We start from the raw sequence: 20,270 nt of genomic DNA, 5'->3' as shown, positions 1-20,270 counted from the left end.
AGAGGATGCTGAGCTTAAAGGGAAATAACTTGATTAAGATCATGTAGTGAAGCAAAGGCAGGTCCTGTCTTGTCACCCAGCCCTCCTGCCTCCTGGCCCAGTGCTCTCTGCACAAGATTAGGCTCGCTTCTAATCAGACAGCAGCCTGGCTGCAATGACTGGGAATGTGGCTGTGTGGAGGGAGAAAGGCCTCTCTTCTCTCTCTGTAAGAGGGCAAGATAGTGTTCTCGCCCTGCTCCAGTGTGTCCCCAAAAGAGTCAGGGCCCATTACCTCAGAATGACCTGGTCTAGGAGTAAACTGGGAGACCATGAATTTCAGGGTCCCTCCCGGCAGCCACTCAGCAGTCTCCAGGCAGGCGAGTGAGTGTGCTGGCCCCAAACAAGGTACCTCCTGGGGGCTGGGGAGAGGGGTGGTGGGACCCTCCCCCTCAGATCTACTTCAGATTTTCCCTGGCCACTGACCCTTTAGGTTGCTTCATTGTCTAAGGACAGTAGCTATGTACACGGGCTCTGGAGAGATCTTGCCCAAGTTCCAAACCTGACACTGCCACCAACAGGCTATGTGACCCTGAACATGTCACAGCTTCCGTGTCCCAGTCTTCTCACTTGCAAAATGAGGCGGGGGGCTGGGGGGCGAAAGTAGTGTCTATAAGCCTATGTTTTGTGACAGAAACATTAGACCATGTAAAGAGGTTGGCCAGGGCCTGGTGTAAATTGAAGGAGGAAGGACTTCATATATGAGCCACAATGTGATGACAAACTACAGAAGAAACCACCAAATTCTGTTTGCTTATTCTGGGTCTGTATGCGGAGGGGCTCCTCCAGCCAACTCATACTCAAATTGGTATTTGTATGTGTGGCCCCAAATCATCACAGGATGACAAAAATGGTGGAACTAGCAGGCCACGCTTAGCACTGCTGCTCACAGGTAAAAGGGAAAGAAACGATCGGGGGGAGAGGCTGTGTGTGCTAGGGGCTGGGAGGTAGAATGCATACAGCTTCAGCTGCTGTGACCCCTCAGACTGGAGAGGGCGAAATATTCAGAAACAACCCATTGCCTTAGATAAAGGGAGTAAGGAAACCAGCACACATAGTAAGTGAGCATTTGCCTAGATGTGATGAGCCTGGCTGTCGTTAAAACAACAGACACCAAGGTCCGTAGGAGGAACAGGATATGAAACAATATGAAAAAGGTCAAGTTAGAAGAGATGTACACATTTAAAAAGCTAAAAACTGAAGAGTAAGGTGTTCTCATACCTTGGGGGAAAAAAAAAAAAAGGCCAATCAAATGTGATCAGCCCACAACCGAATCTCAAAAATTCCAATGAGACTAGTGGCCTTGTTCATTCCGTCTCAGAAAGGGGACTAAATTCTCTGGAGACAAGGTAGCTCTCTCCAGTCTGCTTTTCAGTCTAGGAAAAAATGCAGAAATGGGGTAAGGGAGCTGACAGCATTTTCTGTCCGTAGTCACAGAACATCAAAGTGAAAGCACCACCCTCCTACCTGACCCCCCAAGAGGGCTGCCGAGGAGCCTGAGCAGGGAGTACACATCACTTTCCTCATGCCACACTGCAGTGCTAGAAGCTGACCAAAGATACTTTCGAGTAAAGACCAGGCTGTGCTACAAGTGGGAAGATGGAACTCACGCCACTAAAATTACATAGAGAAAATAAGCCGCCTCCCCACCCCCCACACACACTAGTACGAACAAGAGAAGGTCAAAACCAGAGCCTGCATCCTTGCTACCAACTTGGGAGTTGGGCAGCCCCGAGCTGCGGCCTTGGCTCTCATCTTCCATTGCTGGGAGACTTTGGGGAAGCCCCTAGACCTCTTAGAGCCGCTGCTTCCTCCTCTGCAGGAAGGAAGGGCAGTTGTGGAAGCTGTTGCCTTAGATAACATGAGAAAATGTGAGAAGGACAAGGGTATCACTAAGACAGGTCAAGAAGAGAAAGATCTCAATTTACAAGCAGGAAAGTTCCATCATGGGGATTCTTAAATGGTGCGATCATATAGTACATTTCAAACATTATCCTTCATAATTTGATAGACACTGCATTGTTTAGTCTATAGAACTAAAGAACTGAGGAGCCAGCCATTCTGGGCCAGCATCTATGTTCCAGTTGCTGGCCTGGCAGCCGTCCCCACCAGGGCCAGAGAGCACAGGGACCTGCACATCTACAGACATACCTCAAGCTGACAGGAGGGCTGAACAGCTTGGGAAAGGGGCTCTATCCAGATGAGTTTATGAGACTGACAGACAATTTTAGTTTTTTTTTTTTGTAAATCTGAAGAGATAACCGAGAGCCTCTCATGCCACCAAAAAGGCAACCTCAAATGGTTTACTAGGGTGACAGCTCCACTTCTGCATAAGACTTTAGTGAGTGATCTCATATACCCAGAGGGGAAGAGACACCTTAGAATAGCCCGTGTTTCTTGTGTAGTTTGGAGAGTAGAAAGCAGTTTTTCTTTTATCCCCAAGTCAGGGGAGGGATGGAAGGGCAGTAATGGGCAGGAGTACACAGGATGAGAACAAAAGCTGGAAGGCTGTACTACTGCCCCAGACAGACCAGACCTGGGGAAGACGTCATTGTAGAATGAAAGGGAGAGGGGTCAACGAGTATGAGAAGCCCTGATGTCATTCATGGGTGACATTGCTATAGCAGAAGGGAGGAAGGAATTCACTGTGTCATGAATGTATTTCTAATGTAATTTTTGGAGAAAGAAGTATGAGTGGGGCTGCAATGCCAGGCAGAAGAAATTAAAGAAAATCTAGAGAAAAAAATCTGATCATGCCGAACACACAACAGTTCTGTGACCCTGTGGCAGGGGAGTAAAGACCCCAAAGCACGGAGAATTTCTAATGGCTGGTAAGTGGCACACAGTCTTGCTCACAACCTGCTCAGAGTGAGACTCAAGGAGGCAAGGCTGTGAATGACAGTGGCTTACCAGACCCAGAACATGGACTGGCCCACAAGTCCTATCCAATGTGATGTAGACCACACCTCATTTACTGCCAAACTTCAAAAGACACCAATGTAATCAGTCATAAGCTTGGCTTTTAACTCTGGAATAATCATAGCGCAACAAAGGAAGGAGCAGGCTGCCTTGTGTTATTAAAGGCTATGGCACATGAGAGCGAACAAGCAATCCCACTGAAATACCCATCAGGCCCCATAATGAGCTACACATTTAACCCAAATCCTAGCAGTATCTTTTGTTGATAAAATAATTCTAAAATTTATGGAAAGGCAAGAAAACTAGAATAAAACAATCATGAAAAAGAGAGTTGGAAGCATGTAAAAACCTAAAAATCTCAACCATTTTAAACCATCTATTTTATATAAAAAAATAACCCAAAATGGGCCATAGATTAGGATGTAAAACATAAAACTATAAAACTTTTAGAAGAAAACACAGAAGAGAATTTTCATGACCTGGGGTTAGGCAAAGAGTTCTCAGACCTGACACCAAAAGCATTATCTAGAAAAGAAAAAAAAGATTGAACTTAATCAAAATTCAAAACTTTTTGCTCTGTGGAAGATACTGTTAAGGGAATAACTGCCAACGAAGGACTCGTATGTAGAATATATAAAGACTCAAAACTCCACAGTAAGAAAACTCAATTTAAAAGTGGGCAGACTTGAAAAAACACTTCACCAAAAGGATATAAGGATGGCAAATAAGTATATGACAACATCATTAGCTATTTAAAAAATGCAAATTAAAACCACAATGAGATACTACTATTAACACTTATCGGAATGGCTAAAATGAAAAAGTACTGACAATATCAAGTACTGGTGAGATACAGAGCAGCTGGAACTCCTTCATTGCTGATGGGAACGCAAAATGGCACCCTCACTCTGAAAAACAGTGGGAGTTTCTTAAACGTACACTTAATCATGTCCAGAAATTTCACTCCTGGGTATTCTATTTCCCTCAGAGAAATGAAAACGTATGTTCACACAAAAATCTGCACATAAATTTATAATCACCAAAAAGTAGGAAAAAACCAGCAATAAAGTACCCACTAGATCTTCACAAAATACACCAGCAGTTACACACTGATGATTTAGCTTGCAAGACAGTGAGTGTCCCAGGACATTCTAGGCAAACCCCATCCAGCCCGAATCTCCCTTGGCCAAATGTGCTGGAAAATCCAGAACGACCAAAGGCTTTCAAATATATTCCTCAGGTCCCCAGGTTCCATAAAAAGAGTAGGGGGTGGTCCTTCTTTGCCTCAACCGCAATTCCATATTATCTATTTCTCATACTGGAGTTTTATGTAAAGTTTCTATTGAAAAGATTTATATTAGAAAAATCTGAAAACTATCAGTAAGTCTGCAGTAGTGGTCCTGGAGGACCTACCGTGTGGCTGTTGTTCAGAAGGGCCTCCCCAGAGCATGGTCGGTCACATGTTTGCTTATCTATGTGCTGGACCCTCCAACCACCACCCCAGAAGACACATTCTTCTTGTGGAGCGATATCTTCTCTAACTGGGTTCGAAGCTGAGTGCCATTAGCCAGACTCCTTTACCTGTCTGGCCTTTCTAGAACCTGATGTTGTGTTGCACACTTCTCTCCAGTTTAGCAGGGATTCTGAGCCTTCATACCCAGTGGCTTGTTTGCCCCTCTGAGCTTATCCCTTCTGTGCCTACGCAAATGTCTGCCTTCCTCCAGGCCTGAGGAGCCCTGTCTTCTGGTCCTGCAGTCTTGTCTTTTCCTCTGTTGATGACCTTCACAGAACAGAAACTAGAGAGAAGTCCACCGCTCCATGACAATAGTGTGGCTAAGTCCAATAGACATCTCTGAGTTACCTGACCTCCCTGCAACATTTGATGCTACTGATCACTCTCTCCTTAATACAAATTATCTCCACTTTCGGGACACCCCATTCTCCTGGTTTTCCATCTCTGACTCCTTTGCAGGTTCATCATCTCTTTAAAGCTCAGCCCTACACTGCCACCTTTTCTGTTCCCTCCATATTTCTATGCAACTTGATCTCATTCACTCCCACAGTTCCAATTACTACCAATATGCCAGTGCTGTCCATATTTATATCTCTAGCCCAACCTCTCCTCCATGTTCTAGGTATATACACAACTGCTTATGTGACATCTCCACTTGAATGCCTCACAGACATCTTGACACCACAATCTAATATGTTCGGAGCTCAACTTGATTTTCTTCTTCCTAACCAAAGATGGTTCCTTCCCCTTGTCCCTAGCATTCACGAATAGCACCACTAGGCATTTAGTTCTAGTCAGAAGCCCAGGAGTCATCCCTGACTCTCTCAATCCTACATCCAACTCGTCATCAAGTCCTGTTGATTTTACTTCTAAATATCTCAGATGCATTCATGTCTCTCCATCATCACCATGTGAACTTGAGCCCCCTTCCAAACCATTCTCTATGCAAAAGCCAAAGAGATCTCTTAAAAATGCAAATTTGATCAGGTCATACCCTGGCTTGAGATCCCTTCAGTGGCTTCCCACCATTCACAGAAAAATCGAAATCTCTGGTAGGAGCTATGAGCCTCTGTCTTGCTCCTCCCTGTTTCACATCCATTCCCAACATCCCATTGCTCTCTGCCACACCAATTTTCTCTTCTAGTTTCTCAGATGAGCCATGTTCTCTCCTGCCATTGGGCCTTTGCACCTGCTCTTCCTACAACCATTTTGCCTATTAGCACCTATTCATCTTTCAGATCTCTCCCAAACTGTGCAAGATGGTCTCCCTTTCATGTTTTCATAGCAATACATATCTTCTCTTCACAGGAAAGTAGACTCAGTTATTACGTGGGATTATTTAATGTCTGGTTCCCTCCCTACAGTGTAAGCCCCATGAAGGCAGAAATGGGGTCTGTTCTGTGTGGTCCATCACCTACCACAGTGGAGTTGTTTGGCATTTATGGAATATATGTTGGTCCTTGTAGACTGAGGCTGATTCTGGGAGTACGCATGGGGTGGGTCGAAGAACTACCCTCCCCACAGTTTAAGGTGCCCTAAAGGCAATGCTGTGATAAAACTAGGTTAGAATCTTCTAATCTGTGACTCCACTGGAGTGAAGAAATTATTTTTACCAAAAATGTAATATTAAAAAATAATTTGTTCATGATAGCATTAAAACTATAATGTACCTCAGAAGAAATCCAACTTTAAAACCAACAAAGGATATGCAAAAGCAATGTGAAGAAAATTATGTGACTTTATTTAAAGAGATAAAAGAACACAAAAATAGATACCATGTTTGAAATAGGAAGACAATCTTGTAAATATGTCAACTCTTCTCCAATTACTCTATAAATTACATGCCATTCCAGTTAAAGCCAGACATGGTAGTTTTCCATAGAAACTGACACACTCATCCTAAAATCCAGATTAAAGAGTGAAAGGCCAAGAAAATTCTGAAGAAAAACAATGAGTATGTGTGCATGCATGTGCTGGGGTTAGGGAAGGTGTTTAGCCTACCAGACTCCTGCTTCTAGCCCAATCATATATAGGAACCTGGTATATATGACAAATCTCATTTCAAATCAGTGGGGAACGGATGACCTAATCAATAAATGGTGTTAGGACTATCAAAATGAAAACTGAAAACCAGAACCTTCTCCTATGCATAATCAAAAATAACTCTAGGTAGTCTAAAGATTCTATGTGAAAAAATTTTAGAAGAAAATATAGGCTTATCTTTATGAACTTGGAATAGAAAATGATTTTTCAAAGACTAAAATACAAAGCATGAGGGAAAGATTGATAAACATGACATTTAAAATTTTTCATACTAGAAAATATTCTATAAGGTTGAGACAGGGTGAAGATATTTGCAAGCCTATAAGAGGGACAAATAGTGTGTGAAATATTTAAAGATTCCTTACAAATCAGTAAGAAAATAACTCAGTAAGAAAAGACAGACCAATAGAAAAAAAAATGGGCTAAGACTATACACAAACAATTCACAACATCTGTAAAAGCAAATCACCCAAAATTTATATTGTTATGTTCAAGGTCACTAGTATTCAAGGAAGGTAAATTAGAATAGTTAGATACCATTTCATACCTATCAAGGGTACTAAAATTTAAAAGTCTGTAGATCAGGTATTTTTCAAAGAAAGAAAAAGCAGAGATCATGCAGCACTAGTTGTTCATTCCGGTTACAGGAGGCAGCACGCCTGGAAGGAACGCTTGGGTCTCGGCTGCTCAGTCCAAGGTGTCCAGGAGGCAGCAGCAGCAGAGAGCAGCCCAGCACGCAGCCAAGGCAGCCTGACACCCGCTGTCATCCTTCTTCCTTTCCTGTTCCACCACGTACACTGGGAGCGGTCCAGGGGCAGGGGAGAGAGAGACTCAGTCAGGGGGATACCAGCAGCAGCCTCCCACGCTGGTAGCACTGAGCACACTCTGGAGAGAAGTGCTGGCTGTCCCCCTGCCTCTCCAGATAGTTGGCTCCACCAGGGCGGGAGCCACGCCCACCTGGCTCACTGCTCCACCCCTGCCCCAGTGTCTGGGACAGGGTTTCTTGAAGGTGTGAATGAAGGTGACATTTGCTCAGCAGCTGTCAGACCAGTTTCCTGCTACCTCCCCTTCCCCAAGCTGAGTATGAAAACCCAAGTCAGCACCTTACTTGATGCTCCTCCAGTGAACCAGTTTGCAGTGAGCCCCGCCCTGCAGCCTGATGGGGCACAGGCTGAAAGCTTTATACATTATCTCATTTAATCCTCACAACAGCACTGTGTTACTATCATCAGTTAATACTTTCAAACACTGTTAGCAAGAGTGGGAACTGGTAGAACCCCTTTGAAACAGAACTGTGATGGGGAGTATGAACAACTTTGACTCAGAAAATCTGTAGCTGGGATTTCTCTACAGAAATAATTCTCCTGGTGTTCAAAGATATATGTGTATACTGTGATTACTGCTGTATCAAAATAACCCAAACTAGCAATAACCACATGTCTGTCAACTGGAGACCAATTAGCTATTCAGTGATGCATACCACATCACTGAATACTAAACAGCCATGAAAAGGAACTAGGTGGCTCTTCCATGTTGCCAATAAACTAAGCAAGAGATAAAAAGCAAGGCATATGGCAGTGCTTTCTACAATGAAAAGGACATATATAAACACACATACACACACACGTTTCTGAAAGAATACGAGAAACTTAGAGGTCAGAGTATGGGGAAGTGTAGAGGCTTTTACTTTGTATTTTACTTTTTTTTCAAATCCAGGCCTGTCTGATTCCAAAACCATACTCAAAGCTGCTCCTTTACTGTCATTGCCATGGTCCTGTTAGCAGGAGGGAGGACCTGTCGGGTTCTAGCACACCTTGGATCTCTTCTAGCCTCTGCCACAAGTATTAGCTCCAGGGACTTTGGGGACAGCTACCATTGCCTGACCTGGGCTTCCTAGTGGCACAGGCCTCAGTCCTGGACTGCCTTCCCCATGTCACTGTTACCTAGACTATGCCCTCGGCTCAACTCCACCTAACCTCCTAGTTATTCTTGCTCTTCTCATGGCCTGGCCTGGTCCCTGTGACCCTAGTCACACATATCAAATGTGCCTTCAATGCAATTCTGACTCCTTCAGGCCTTACTGACTCTTTCGGCCCTGGGCAAATGCTGGGGTTCCTGCTGGGCGAACCTGGCGAGCAGCATTTATATCAAATCGCACTTCTCCCTCCGGCTCGTAGACCAGGGCGCCCCACGCTGGTGCAGTTCCTAAGGCTGGGTGCCATGAAGAAAAAACACATACCCCCCATGCCAGGTCCCAAAATGCCCACTGCCAAGGTCCTTTTTGCACTTCCTCCTCTCCAGAAATACCAGCTGGTGACATTTTTGAATTTACCAAATCAACCCAGCTCTTCTCTTCCTCCCTTTTGGGTTGAGGTTTGGGCAGATAGTCCGGTCCTAGAGAAAGAAGGCACCAAGGCAGCAGGTACGGTCAGCCTCTGCACACCTGAGGATTCCGTGGTCTTCCAGGGGCCACTGTCGGGTCCCTCACCAGCCCCTGGCTCCCCTCTCTCTGCTCCCATCTGAGGGCAAACATCGTGTGCTGCTCCCCTTACTTCCTCAGCAGGGCCCCTCCACTCGTGACTCCCTGCACTGCTGCTATCCACCCCTGCCAGCCTCTCAGGAACCTCAGCAGCACCCATGTCAGGAACATCAGTGCCTACTCATCCGACCCTGAAAGTAGTGCCCTTCCCACCTCTTGGCTTCTCTTGACGTAGGCAACACTCGCTGGGCTCGTTGTCTCCTTTGCTCTGTAAATACCCCATCTGCATTTCTGCTCTGCCTGTGGGGCTCTCTGACACCACTCTGGATTGCTGCGACACGGGACTGACACCTCAGCCCAGGGACCTGCCTGCTGCCCCTAAACTCGGCCTTCATCATTTTCGTCGTTATCATCCGACTGAGGTCTGTAGAGCCTTGCACATTCACAGGCAGAGAACGCACTGTGGTCCCATTTTATAGAGGAGGCAACTGCATGAGAGCTACGTGGTCTGTCCAGAATCAACTAGAAGGTGGCATTCACAGGTCAGTTTCCCAACTCCTTAAGCAGCACACTCCCACTGTCTAAACTGCCCATAATGTCACTCTTTTGCTCAAAAAAATATTCAGGCTTCTCCCTACAGCTCTTTCTCCTTGGCCACCTGGACTGTTCACAGTCAGACTGCATGGATCCCGTGGGTCTGTATCTGACTGTGTTCACAACCCTGCTACCTTCCCCGCCTGTAAGGGCCTCAGATCTTTCACAGCCAAATTCTCTTGATTTTGCAAGACCTGGATTAACCTACTTGTCCCCACAAGGAAGGCTGCTTCTCAGCACAGCATGGCTCAGCCCTGACTCAGTTGGCCTCATACAGCCCAGCTCCTTTCAGGAGGCCTTTGAGTGCTCTTTGGGATGTGAGGCTGATGCTGCCTTTTCATGAGTCAGGAAACACAATTCTAGGCACATGCACAGTGTGAAGGCTAGTACTTGGCTAACCAATAATCCAAAGAAAGGTGTTAATTCTATGTGCTGGTATTCCTCTGGGTTTCAAGCACCAAGGCCTGTAGTTGGAGTTTGCGGAACTCTGGAATCTCTGTGGGAAGCTGGGAAGCTGGGTGAGGACTGCTTTGCTGTGAGGAGCATTTCAGGCTGTAATCACAGAACAGGGGAGCTGACCTGACCCCAGGCAGTCCTAACAGCTGGGTCAGGTGCGCATCAGCATACTCCTGGGGGAGGGGTGAGACAGACAATACTACCTAGCACAGACCAGCCCAAGTACCTGCAGGAGGTCAAGGCTGAGACAAAGTACTCAAAGTACTCTATGCCCCATCCTGCAACAGACAAAAAGACAAGCCTTAGGAGGCACTAAGTGGAGTTCTCAAAAAGCTCGGACCCACCTCCCCAGCCCTCCCAGCTGTTAGAACACCTCTTCTTAGGAACCTGAGGTTCAGCAAGAAGGAGAGAGAGAGAGAGAGAGAGAGAGAGAGAGAGAAAGCGGCGGCGAGAAGAGGAGAGAGAGAGAGAGAGAGAAAATGAATGTGTGTGTGTGTGTGTGTGTGTAGGTGAGGTAGGCAGTGGGTTCTCATCAGATTCTGGAGAGAAGCAGGGAAAGATCCTTTCCTACCTGATACTGTCATCCCATCCCAATCCAGGTCACAATTCCCAGACACTTGGTTCCAATATAGTGGGAGGAACCACAATTAGGATATCAGAACAGAGATTTTAATAAGACATATCGAATTGGATTTAAATACAGGCTCACCTACTCATTGGCCACGTAACTTTGGGTAGGTGATAACCTCTCTCAGCCTCAGTTTCCTCTGCTATAAAATAGGAGTAAAGTAACATTTGTAATCTACACTCCACAGGGTTGCTGGGAAAACTAGGATCAGGCTTGTGAAATACTTAGCAGTGCCCAGCATACTGGTAAAGTGTTCAGTTATGCCCACGGATGTTATTACTGTCATTCACATGACTATGACCCTTCAGGCAGGCGCCACCCCCCCGCCTCCGCCTGAGTAAAGAGCAGGCCTCTTGTAGACAGGTAGACAGGAGGGCTCACCTGAACTCTGAGGAGAAGCCTCAAAAATAACAAGAGGCTGGAGGCAGAGTCATAGGCTGTTCTGGGAACAAAGGGCCAACTACGCCTTCACTATGTGGAGGAGGTGACAAAAGGCTAGCCGAGGTGGGGGTGGGGTGGGGGGTGAACAGAGCCAGGCTCCCATCTCCAGTAGACCCATGGCTAGAGAACATAAGAATGCTGGAGGGGAACTGCCAGGAACTGAAGGCTCAGCCCTCGCCCGGACTCATGCACACACACAGACAGTCCCTGTCACTTTTCTTTTGGCCTCAACCAGCCACATGGCATCAGAACCCAGGTTCAGGGTTGGGGAAACATGGTCACATCTTTGAGAAGTATGACTCTGGAAACTCAGGCAGGACCCAAGACAGAGCAGATTCTTGGGGCAGAGAACAGGATGCTGATATACTGAGCCTGGGACAGAAGAGGGACCTGGCTAGCACGGAAACAAACAGGACAGCAGCACAGGGACTGTGATCTAAGGGCTTGCATCCTGACCGCCAGGCCAATGCCTAGTGACAACCCCTCCATTCACTGAAGGCCCGAGCATCCCAGCAGGAAACCCCACAGCAGGTCTCACAGGTACCTTCCTACTAGACTATCTGCCAGTCCTTAGCCTTCTTATACAGACAGTGACACCTGTGAGCAGGGACACCAGGCCACCTCCTGGATCTTGGCTGTGCACCCCTCAAACAACCACTTCCTTCTCTCCCTGCCAGAGGAATGCCTCACCTGACCAGAGAAGAAAAGTGCCCTCTCTTCCATGTCAGCTCCAGGAATAGCTGCCTGACTCATCAGCGGGCCCCTCCCAGGGTTTAGGTCAGAGACCTTGCTTGAGGTTGGGTTACTGTGTGAAAAGCTCTTCCACATCCCACATAGATCTTTCTGATCCACTGAAAAGCATCTGATCTGCTGTCTGACAAACTCCTCCCTTCATCCTCCAGCATCTAAAACAAACCCAAATCAGGCAACCATCAGGGGATTAAAACGGGGACCACAGTACTAAGCATGTACTAATGCCTTCGTTCCCCTCATTCCCAGCTCAGACTCCTTCCTCCCCTCTTGGTTCAGGCTCCAGTTCAGCTTGCTGCTGACCTGGGCCCTCCCCTTCTCTCCTAGCCTCAATGTCTTCACCGGTAAAAAGCGGGGTTGATAGCAGTGTCTGTAGTGAGGCCCCAAAGAGATGAAAATGCATTGGCAACAAGCTATCGCTTGATCCTCCCGCCTCCTGCCCCCTGCAGCCATGCGCCGGAGTAGTAGAGTCAAGAGCCAGCCCTGAGAGGAGCAGAAGAAAGAAGTAGCAGAGCATGTCCTCCCCGCTCCTCCCCACCATGCTGGGTAGTGCCCACCACCCGGGGGCTCTGGACATCTCCTCCAAAAGGCCTTCCTGACCGAGCCCAGCCCATCAAGATTTTTCTGACTCTAAACTGATGCAACCACACTATCATCACAATCATTCAAAACAACCTTAGAAATATCAAGCAGTTCCTAAGGAGAACACAGCACCGAGAGAGGTGGGCCCACGGGAAGTCCTCAGATGAAAAGGCTATATAGCACGGTACATGTTGTAGAGCGCCCAGAACAGCTTGAGAGGAAGGACAGGCTTTCCCTTTGTATGCCAGCAAGGTTTTCATTCTTTCTTATGTCATTGGAACAGAACGAGAAAATAGGATTGTCTCAGGAATGGCTGGGTTGTGGTCAGGGTTTCTAAATGCCCTGACTAGACTCGGAGATCCTTGCGTGCAAGGCTCGGGTCTTCTCCACAAGCTGCCTCACAGGGCCTGAGACAGGGAGGGCAGCATGGGGTGGAAAGGAACTGGGAGCACTCAGTGTCAGTCCATATGCAACACCAAAAGCCTTCCAGCTAGGGACAGGTGGCTACAATGGACAGGGACAGGTCCCCACCTCACTCACAAGGGCTACATGGCCCAAAGTCTAGGTCCTCACAATGTCACGAGCACTGGTGATTATTAGCGTCCTTCGCTCTGCAGAAGAGGTTTGAGTTGCCTCATCTGTGGGTTTGGAGAATTTCTAATAAGAAATTACACAGAGAATAACCATTTGCCCATCAAGATAAGAATTTTACAGCCAGCCATCTCCACTTCCTAACTGGCTTGGCAAATACAAAAGGACATCAGCCTAAGGAAGTCTTGTCTAGAGGTAGAGAGACCCATGACAGGGCAGCTGAATCTACTGAAAGCCCATTATCCCCCTGCTGTGTACACCTCACCAATTAACAAGGGCCCTAGGACTGGTTCTAAGCTGGTTCAGGGGAAACCAGACCTGGTGGCAGTTTCAAATGCCAAGATATTTCAGAAAAAGATTTTACTTTCTCTAGAAAAAAATTACATATAATTCTAATCATTCTAAGTGCTGTGTAAGAACTGGATGAAATGAAAACAGATTACAAGAACCAACAGACATGGAGGATAATACCATGTCCGCACAAATCTGCTGTGAATGGAAGTGGCCTCAACGGCCTCAGTTGTCAGTGGGCTCAGGGTTTCAGGTTCCAGTATGGAGCCAAGTCTGGGGACAAGGCCAAAAAATCAGCCCAACTGGGTCAGGAGGGGCAAAGTCAGCAAGAACCTGCACCCCTAGAGTAAGCCAGCTGTAATAAGGTGCATTGCCTAGTGCCATACCCACCACTGAGTGACAAGGGTGCCCTCACGATCACAACTAAGTGTAGTCACAGACAGGTAATATGTAGAACTGGAATTGTAACATGTTGTGAAAACCTATCAAATATCAAAATGAAGTATGATATTACAAGTGACCAGTTGTTGTTGGTTACGCTGGAATCTAAAATTAGATGGTGAGTAAAGCTGAATTTTGGTCTGCAAGTCTATCCTTCAGTTGTGTGATTCACCAGCAACTGACCTTCTAAGACACCTTGAAACTTTTAAAACTCTTACCCAAAAGAATTCAAAGCAAGGACTTGAACAGGTACTTGTACACCCATGTTCATAGCCACATATTCGCAATAGCCAAAAGGTGAAAACAAACCAGTGTCCATCGATGGATAGATGGATAAACAAAACGTGGCCTATATACATGATGGAGATGAAAAGGAAATAAATTCCGACACGCGTGACAACATGGATGAACCTTAAAGACATTATGCTAAGGCAGACACGGGACAAACACTATGTGATTCTGTTAGATTGGGCCGGGGTCTCAATGTCTGGGTGGTTCTTACTAAATGTTATTCTTGCTTAATGTTAAAATGTAGCATAATATTTTGCAGATGAAGCTATAAACAGGATGAGCTTCACAGGAACTCCACCTAGTACGTACAGCCAACTGCGAAGAAGAAATCAATGCATAATTAACCACATAGTGTATATAAGCAATGGCTACGCCTCCCTTAGTGGGGACAGAGCTTTGGATGTAGATCCCCCATCTCCTTTACTTGCTGCAGGTAAATAAAACTACCTAATGGCAACCCCTGTCTCATTCTTGAATAAAACACCCCAAGCGGTTTGGTAACAATTACACTTACACGTGGTGCCTAGAAAAGTCAAATTCATAGACAAAAAGTAGAACAGTGGCCTCCAGGGGTTAGGGAGGGGGGTTATTGTTTAATGGGTATGGAGTTTTAATTTGAGAAGATGAAAAAAGTTTTGGAGACAGGTGGTAGTGATGGCTGCATAACAATGTGAATATACTTAACACCACTGAAATGTGTACTTAAAATGGTTAAAATTATAACTTTTGTGTTATAGATATTTTACCACACCCACAAAAACCCTACAATCTTTAATCCTCCGCTTATTCTTAGGATTCCAGGGAACTCAACGCCCGAGGGACAAGAGACACCAGAGCTGAGCCTCATAGCAGGCAAAACTCTGTGTGCTGGTGGCTCAGGGACGCCCTGTGCCAGCAGCAGTTTCGGATCGCTTGGTCTGGTAGTGTGAATCAATCTGGTAACATGAATCAATCCTGCAGCCCCCTGGGGCCAGCCTGGACTCCAGCCAGCTAGAGGTGTGTTGTGGTCACCCAGGAAGTCCGCTTGACCTGCCTGCGTGCCCACCTGCCCTCCTGCCTTTAGACTCTTGCCGACCACTTCAACGATGTCTCACAAGCAGAGGCTGTGCTGAAGGAGAAAGATGCTGCTGTTGAACTTTGCTCAGTCTCCCTCTCACCCCACAGGCTCATTTCTGTTCCTGACACAGCATACCCTGCAGGGAAGTCCAGGAATAAAAGACATTGTCCCTGACTCAGGCAGCTCACACACCACTTGAAAGGTGAGCCAATGACCTATCTGAGGAAGTGCACAGTGATACACCACACTGGGTGGGACCAATAATAAACACAACTAGATTCAAAATCAGGACAAATCCTTTCAATGAGCTAAGGAGAGAAGAATGCCAGTCTTATTACTGCCTTGTCCTGCTTTTCTTTCCCTTAAGTTCATACAAGAAAATTTAAAGAAACAATGGCTAGTGAGTGGCTTACCCAGAAATGGGCATCATTTGGGACTGGCCCTGGCTGCCACAGCCAGCTCCTCCAGCCATGGCTTCTCCTGATTGATAAAATTGTCATAGCCTGACTCCCCTTCCCTCGAGGAGGGGATGGTAGTGATGGTGATTAATACACAATCTGGTATTTTATACTCTGCTGAGCAGTAGGAAAGATGCTTAGAACCACTGACCAAATCAAGGAAACGAAGCAAAGAGAGAAAAGGCAAGAGTAGAACAGAAATAGACTCAGAAACCACAAACTCCCAATGTCATTGGCCTCTGAATATAAGGTAGAGACTGCCATGATTTTGGAAGGTAAATATAAATCAGGAAAACTATTATTTTCCTGGTTGTCAGGCACTGGGTTACGGAAAATAAATAAATAAATAAAAGTGGAGAGGCTACTTTGAGGGCAGCTGGCTTTTGGAACACGCCCAAATGGGCAGAGATCACCAAGGAGGTAGTTGCTGGGTCCCACCAATTGGTGTCCAGGCACAGATGGACACGGGCTGCTCTGTTATCGGCAACGTTAGCCTGACTCACATTGAGTGCCGGCCTCAGGTGTCTCATTCAAATAGTACTCACTGCGTTTTTTAACAAGGCAAATACTGCCATATCATTTTTACTGAACACAAAGCGTTTTGTTATCTTAGACATACAGACCACAACTGGCTTTGACGCGTACCAAGTTCCTGTGTTACTGATTAACAGCTCTAGCAGATATATTTATGCAAAACACCCCAGGTTGTTCTCTTCCTCTACTGTCAGGCTTAATTTTGCGACAGTAAAAATAGTTGTTTTCATGTGAATGCACCTCAGTTTAGAGGCCTGGCATGGTGAGTTCTGAGGTTGGGGATGGGACAGGGTGACCACTCTGAGAGAACATGGTGAAGAGGTGATTTGAGGCAGACCTCACTTGCAAAGACTGTCCCCCACCCCAATCCTCTATTCCCCGTGGTTCGCTGCCCACCATTTCAGAGCAACGAAGGTCATCCTTACAGAATTGGAAAGACCTAAATGTTCTTTAGTGTGGGGGGCCTGGGCTCTGCCAAGTTACCCACAATCCTGCTGTTTTGTAACACTGGCACAACCAACATCCACCCAAAAGTCAATGACAGAGAGTCCTGAAAACCACCACCTCACCCATGGAGACATGCTGTTTGGCAAATGAGAGGCCAGAAACTTCCCAGTGGAGAACGGGAGACAGAGGGGTAGCCTGGCCTGTACGACTGTGACAAGGACTCTGCCAGTCTGGGAGACAGGGCCAGAGTTTCGAGAAACAACTTCCTTCCATGGTCAACTCCACCAGTTCTAGTCAGCTTGTCATTGAAGCCAGATGGAAAAAAGTCTCCAACATCATAACCAACCAACCACCTTTCCACTGAGACAGGAAGAGACAGACTAACCCTTTTCATGAAAACGCTAAGGTGGGTAACTAAGTGGGGTTATCTGTGGAGGCGGAGCGGGTACGCAAGGGGCCTCCAGTGTGTCAGGAATGACAGAAGGCATCTGATTGCTCCCCATCCACAGAGCAGGGTTCAGCTGCCCAATTTGATGGGCTTATTTATAGCACCAGTAGTTTGGAGAGCAGAAAGACCCTCAGCAAACTCTGGAAGCCCAGCACAGTCAAGCTAGGACACACTTTTGCAGCCCTGCTGTCAGTAGGCCTGGCACACAGGAGACATGGAATGAATGAATGGACCAATGAGTGAAGAAAGGAGTAAATGAATGAATGAATAATCTATCTTGCACCTTTTACCTTGGTTGGAAAAGCTGTTTCCAGCCTATCTTGTAAGCAGGCTGCAGATATGAGCTTAGTGGCAATGGCAAAGCATTACTAAGAAAAAAATATGAAGACCCTGTCAGCCTTCAGTTCTTAAAGGGAGTCATTTCCATTTGTCAGTTGAAATCCTTCAAGAGATCTCAGCTCATTGTGAGCCTTCCTGGAATGGCTGAGGGCAGTCTCTGATATCAGGACAACCACTTTATCCCTGAAGGGATAAATTTGACTAGGAGGAGACCTTACGAGAGTGGAAAGTGAGCAAAGGGAGCACAGGGTCCCAAGCCCAGCTGGGCCAGGGAGAGGGGGCCGCGCAGCCACAGAAGACGCCTTCTCCAGCTGGCCCTTTTGGGAGTCTCCTTCAGATCTGCGGGCCCAGGGCATCCCACCCACAGCCTTCAGGAGTTCGTGGTTACCATGGCTGCCCAAGGGTACTTGGACAGGGCATTTGGGGGAGGGTAGGAAGAGAAGAATATTGATTCTTCATAAACTACCCATGATATACATATTCCCAAAAGCAAACATTTATTTTTACCTATTAAGAACAACTCAAATATAACCTTGCATACTCTCCCTAAAATATTCCAAGCTGTCAAGGTCTCCCAGACTATCACATGAACTCATTTCGAGAGTAAATGGAAAAGCTCAGAAGGAACTGAGACACTGCTTAAAAAAAAAAAAGTAATGGAGATTTTTTTCCCTAAGGAAAATACATCAGAATCTTGGTCTTTAATCAGGAAAGGGTCTGATGCCTGGGATCCCAAGGAAAAAGCTCTCCACGTCACCACACACACCCTGGGTACAACCCCTAGAAGAATGTTTGTGCGTGTGTGTGGTATGTGTGGAGGGTGGGAGCAGGGCTCTACTCCCTTCTCCAGCTTCAAAACTGCTAAGGTCTAACAGACAGAGGATGAGTAAGGGCACCTCTAGGGAGTGTGCCACCTTTCGAATCAGGAACCCAGCCTGGACATGCAAGACACCTTTGACCAAATGAGGAAAAAGCCACTGAGCCCAGCGGTGGGAAAAGGAGGGAAGTGGTACTGGCCTATCACACCGAAAGGGTTGCAGCCCTGACAGCACACAGCAGCCGGCTTTCTGGCTGAGAGCTGACAGGCTTCCCATGAGAGACAGGAAAGTCAATACTCCCTGGAGAGGGAAGCCACTCCCTCAAGCAGCCAGAGCAAGTCTGGAATAGCAGAAGACCAGGGCAGGCCAAAAATACTGCCATGATCCACCTACTAGTCTGTCCCTATAGGCCTCTCAGCCCTCGCCAGCCTGTCAGCTCAGCTCAGTTCTCAGAGCAGGAGCTGGGTCCTCTCCACCCCTGAATCCTTGCCCCCTCCTGGTCCAGCTCCTGCAGACACAGGTTTGCTAGATCCAGGAGTTATGACTGCTATACCTGACGTAGTCCAGTTAAGTAAATTGCAATTCCCTTAACGTCTCTGTGGCTTGGTTTCCTCACCTGAAAAATGGAAACAATAACAGCGCTGACCGCTTGGAATCGGTATGATTAGATTAACTACTCCAAAGAGCTGCTAGCTCAGTGCCAGGCACAAAGTAAATGAACAATAAAGTCTAGCTATTACTGTTGCTGCCATTCTATAAACTAAATAAAGGGCTAAAGGGAAAAGCAATCTATTTTGAAGAGCTTTACACTGTACTGAGATTTTTTAAGAACAAGAATAATTTAGACTAGGGGGAAGAAAACCCCAGCATGAAGTCAGCAGCGTGAGACAGACATCTGAAATGGAGACCTCCATGAAAACTGATCACTGCTCCTGAATAAGGACTTGCAGATTCTATGGGGCCGGGATGCAGCTGAGGATTCCCAGACTTGAAGAATTTAAAATGAAGAAGAAAACAAAAAACACCCAGCAACACTTTTATGTAGCATTATATTAGCTGTGAATATAACCCCTGAACAGAGATCAACATACTAGTTGAATTTCAAAAAGGGCTGCATCATAAAAAACTAAACACAGACCAAAAGATTTATATTAAAATGCTGACTACTATCTCTGGATAGCAAAATTATGAGTTTTACTTGCTTTCTATAAAGAAGATACTTCTGTAATTTAAAAAGTTATCTTAAATATGAGGCTCCATTTCTCTGCGAGAACCTGGGTGTAATAGGAGCTGTAGCCCAGGGTAGAGCAGAGCCACATTAAGTCAGAGTTTGGAGAAGGCACACCTCTGGCCCCCCGATTATACTGGATGTGGTCACCACGCCCTCATCCAGTGATACAGACGACGCCAATCCTTGCTATCTTCATTGCCAGCATTTGAGTTACAATCAATCTGTGTCGTGCAGGTCCGTTTTTGCATCTCAACTCTGGGGAGCCACAATATAAGCAGAATAAAGATTTTTTCCCCCATGGTTAACCACACTCACCACTGGGAGGCAGGCGCCAGGTACCTGTGGGCCCCACGCCACACTGCCTGAGCACAGGCCCTGGAGCGGCCCCTCCAGCACCGCTAATGCCTCATTATTGCATGTCCAAGGGAAAGATCCCTGCCACCCTAGGTGACCCCATACTCACAGGGAGGCCCAACACCATGGCTTTGGCTCTGATCCTAGAGACTGCCCTACTCTACCTAGCCTACCAGTACCTTCCAACCTCCCCAGATGCCTTTTACCCAAAGCAGTCTTCTTTTTCTTGCCCACCACACCAATTTCCTCATTGTTTATATCGACCTAACTTTGAAATGCTTCTGTGAGAGGTGAAGGAAATGTGTATTAGAGCAGAAAACCCAGGCTGCACCTGGGAAGAAGGAGGCTAAGGAGAATGTGAAGCAAACCAGTCTGGGAACAGGGTAAGACTGCCAACGCCTTCTGTGTCCCCAGGCCAGGCATGTCTGGCCAGCCCAGCCTGCTCCCAGTCAGCAGGCACTGGCCACAGGCTACTACTGGCCAGCTGAGTAAACTGGGGTCTGCAAACAGCACCTGCCTTTTCATACCC

The 20,270-nt window shown here is 46.7% G+C and overlaps 1 protein-coding gene and 1 long non-coding RNA gene across 2 annotated transcripts in view; one reads left to right on the top strand and one right to left on the bottom strand.

Annotated features, from left to right (window-relative positions):
* Positions 1-14,512, top strand: part of PFDN1 (prefoldin subunit 1) — a 71,809-nt gene extending 57,297 nt beyond the window's left edge. The window contains exon 4 of the mRNA XM_039836286.1: positions 14,315-14,512. Within this exon, the coding sequence (XP_039692220.1) occupies positions 14,315-14,326 (12 nt within the window). The 3' untranslated portion in view covers positions 14,327-14,512. The remainder of the gene's footprint in view (positions 1-14,314) is intronic.
* Positions 1-20,270, bottom strand: part of LOC120581397 (uncharacterized) — a 54,464-nt gene that overhangs the window by 5,920 nt on the left and 28,274 nt on the right. The gene's annotated exons all lie outside the window — the stretch shown is intronic.

Source organism: Pteropus medius, unplaced genomic scaffold, assembly GCF_902729225.1.
Source record: "Pteropus medius unplaced genomic scaffold, Ma_sr-lr_union100, whole genome shotgun sequence".
NCBI classification, from domain to species: Eukaryota; Metazoa; Chordata; class Mammalia; order Chiroptera; family Pteropodidae; genus Pteropus; species Pteropus medius.
Note: the sequence above shows the minus strand (reverse complement) of the source record. Positions and strands in the feature narration are given on the sequence as shown.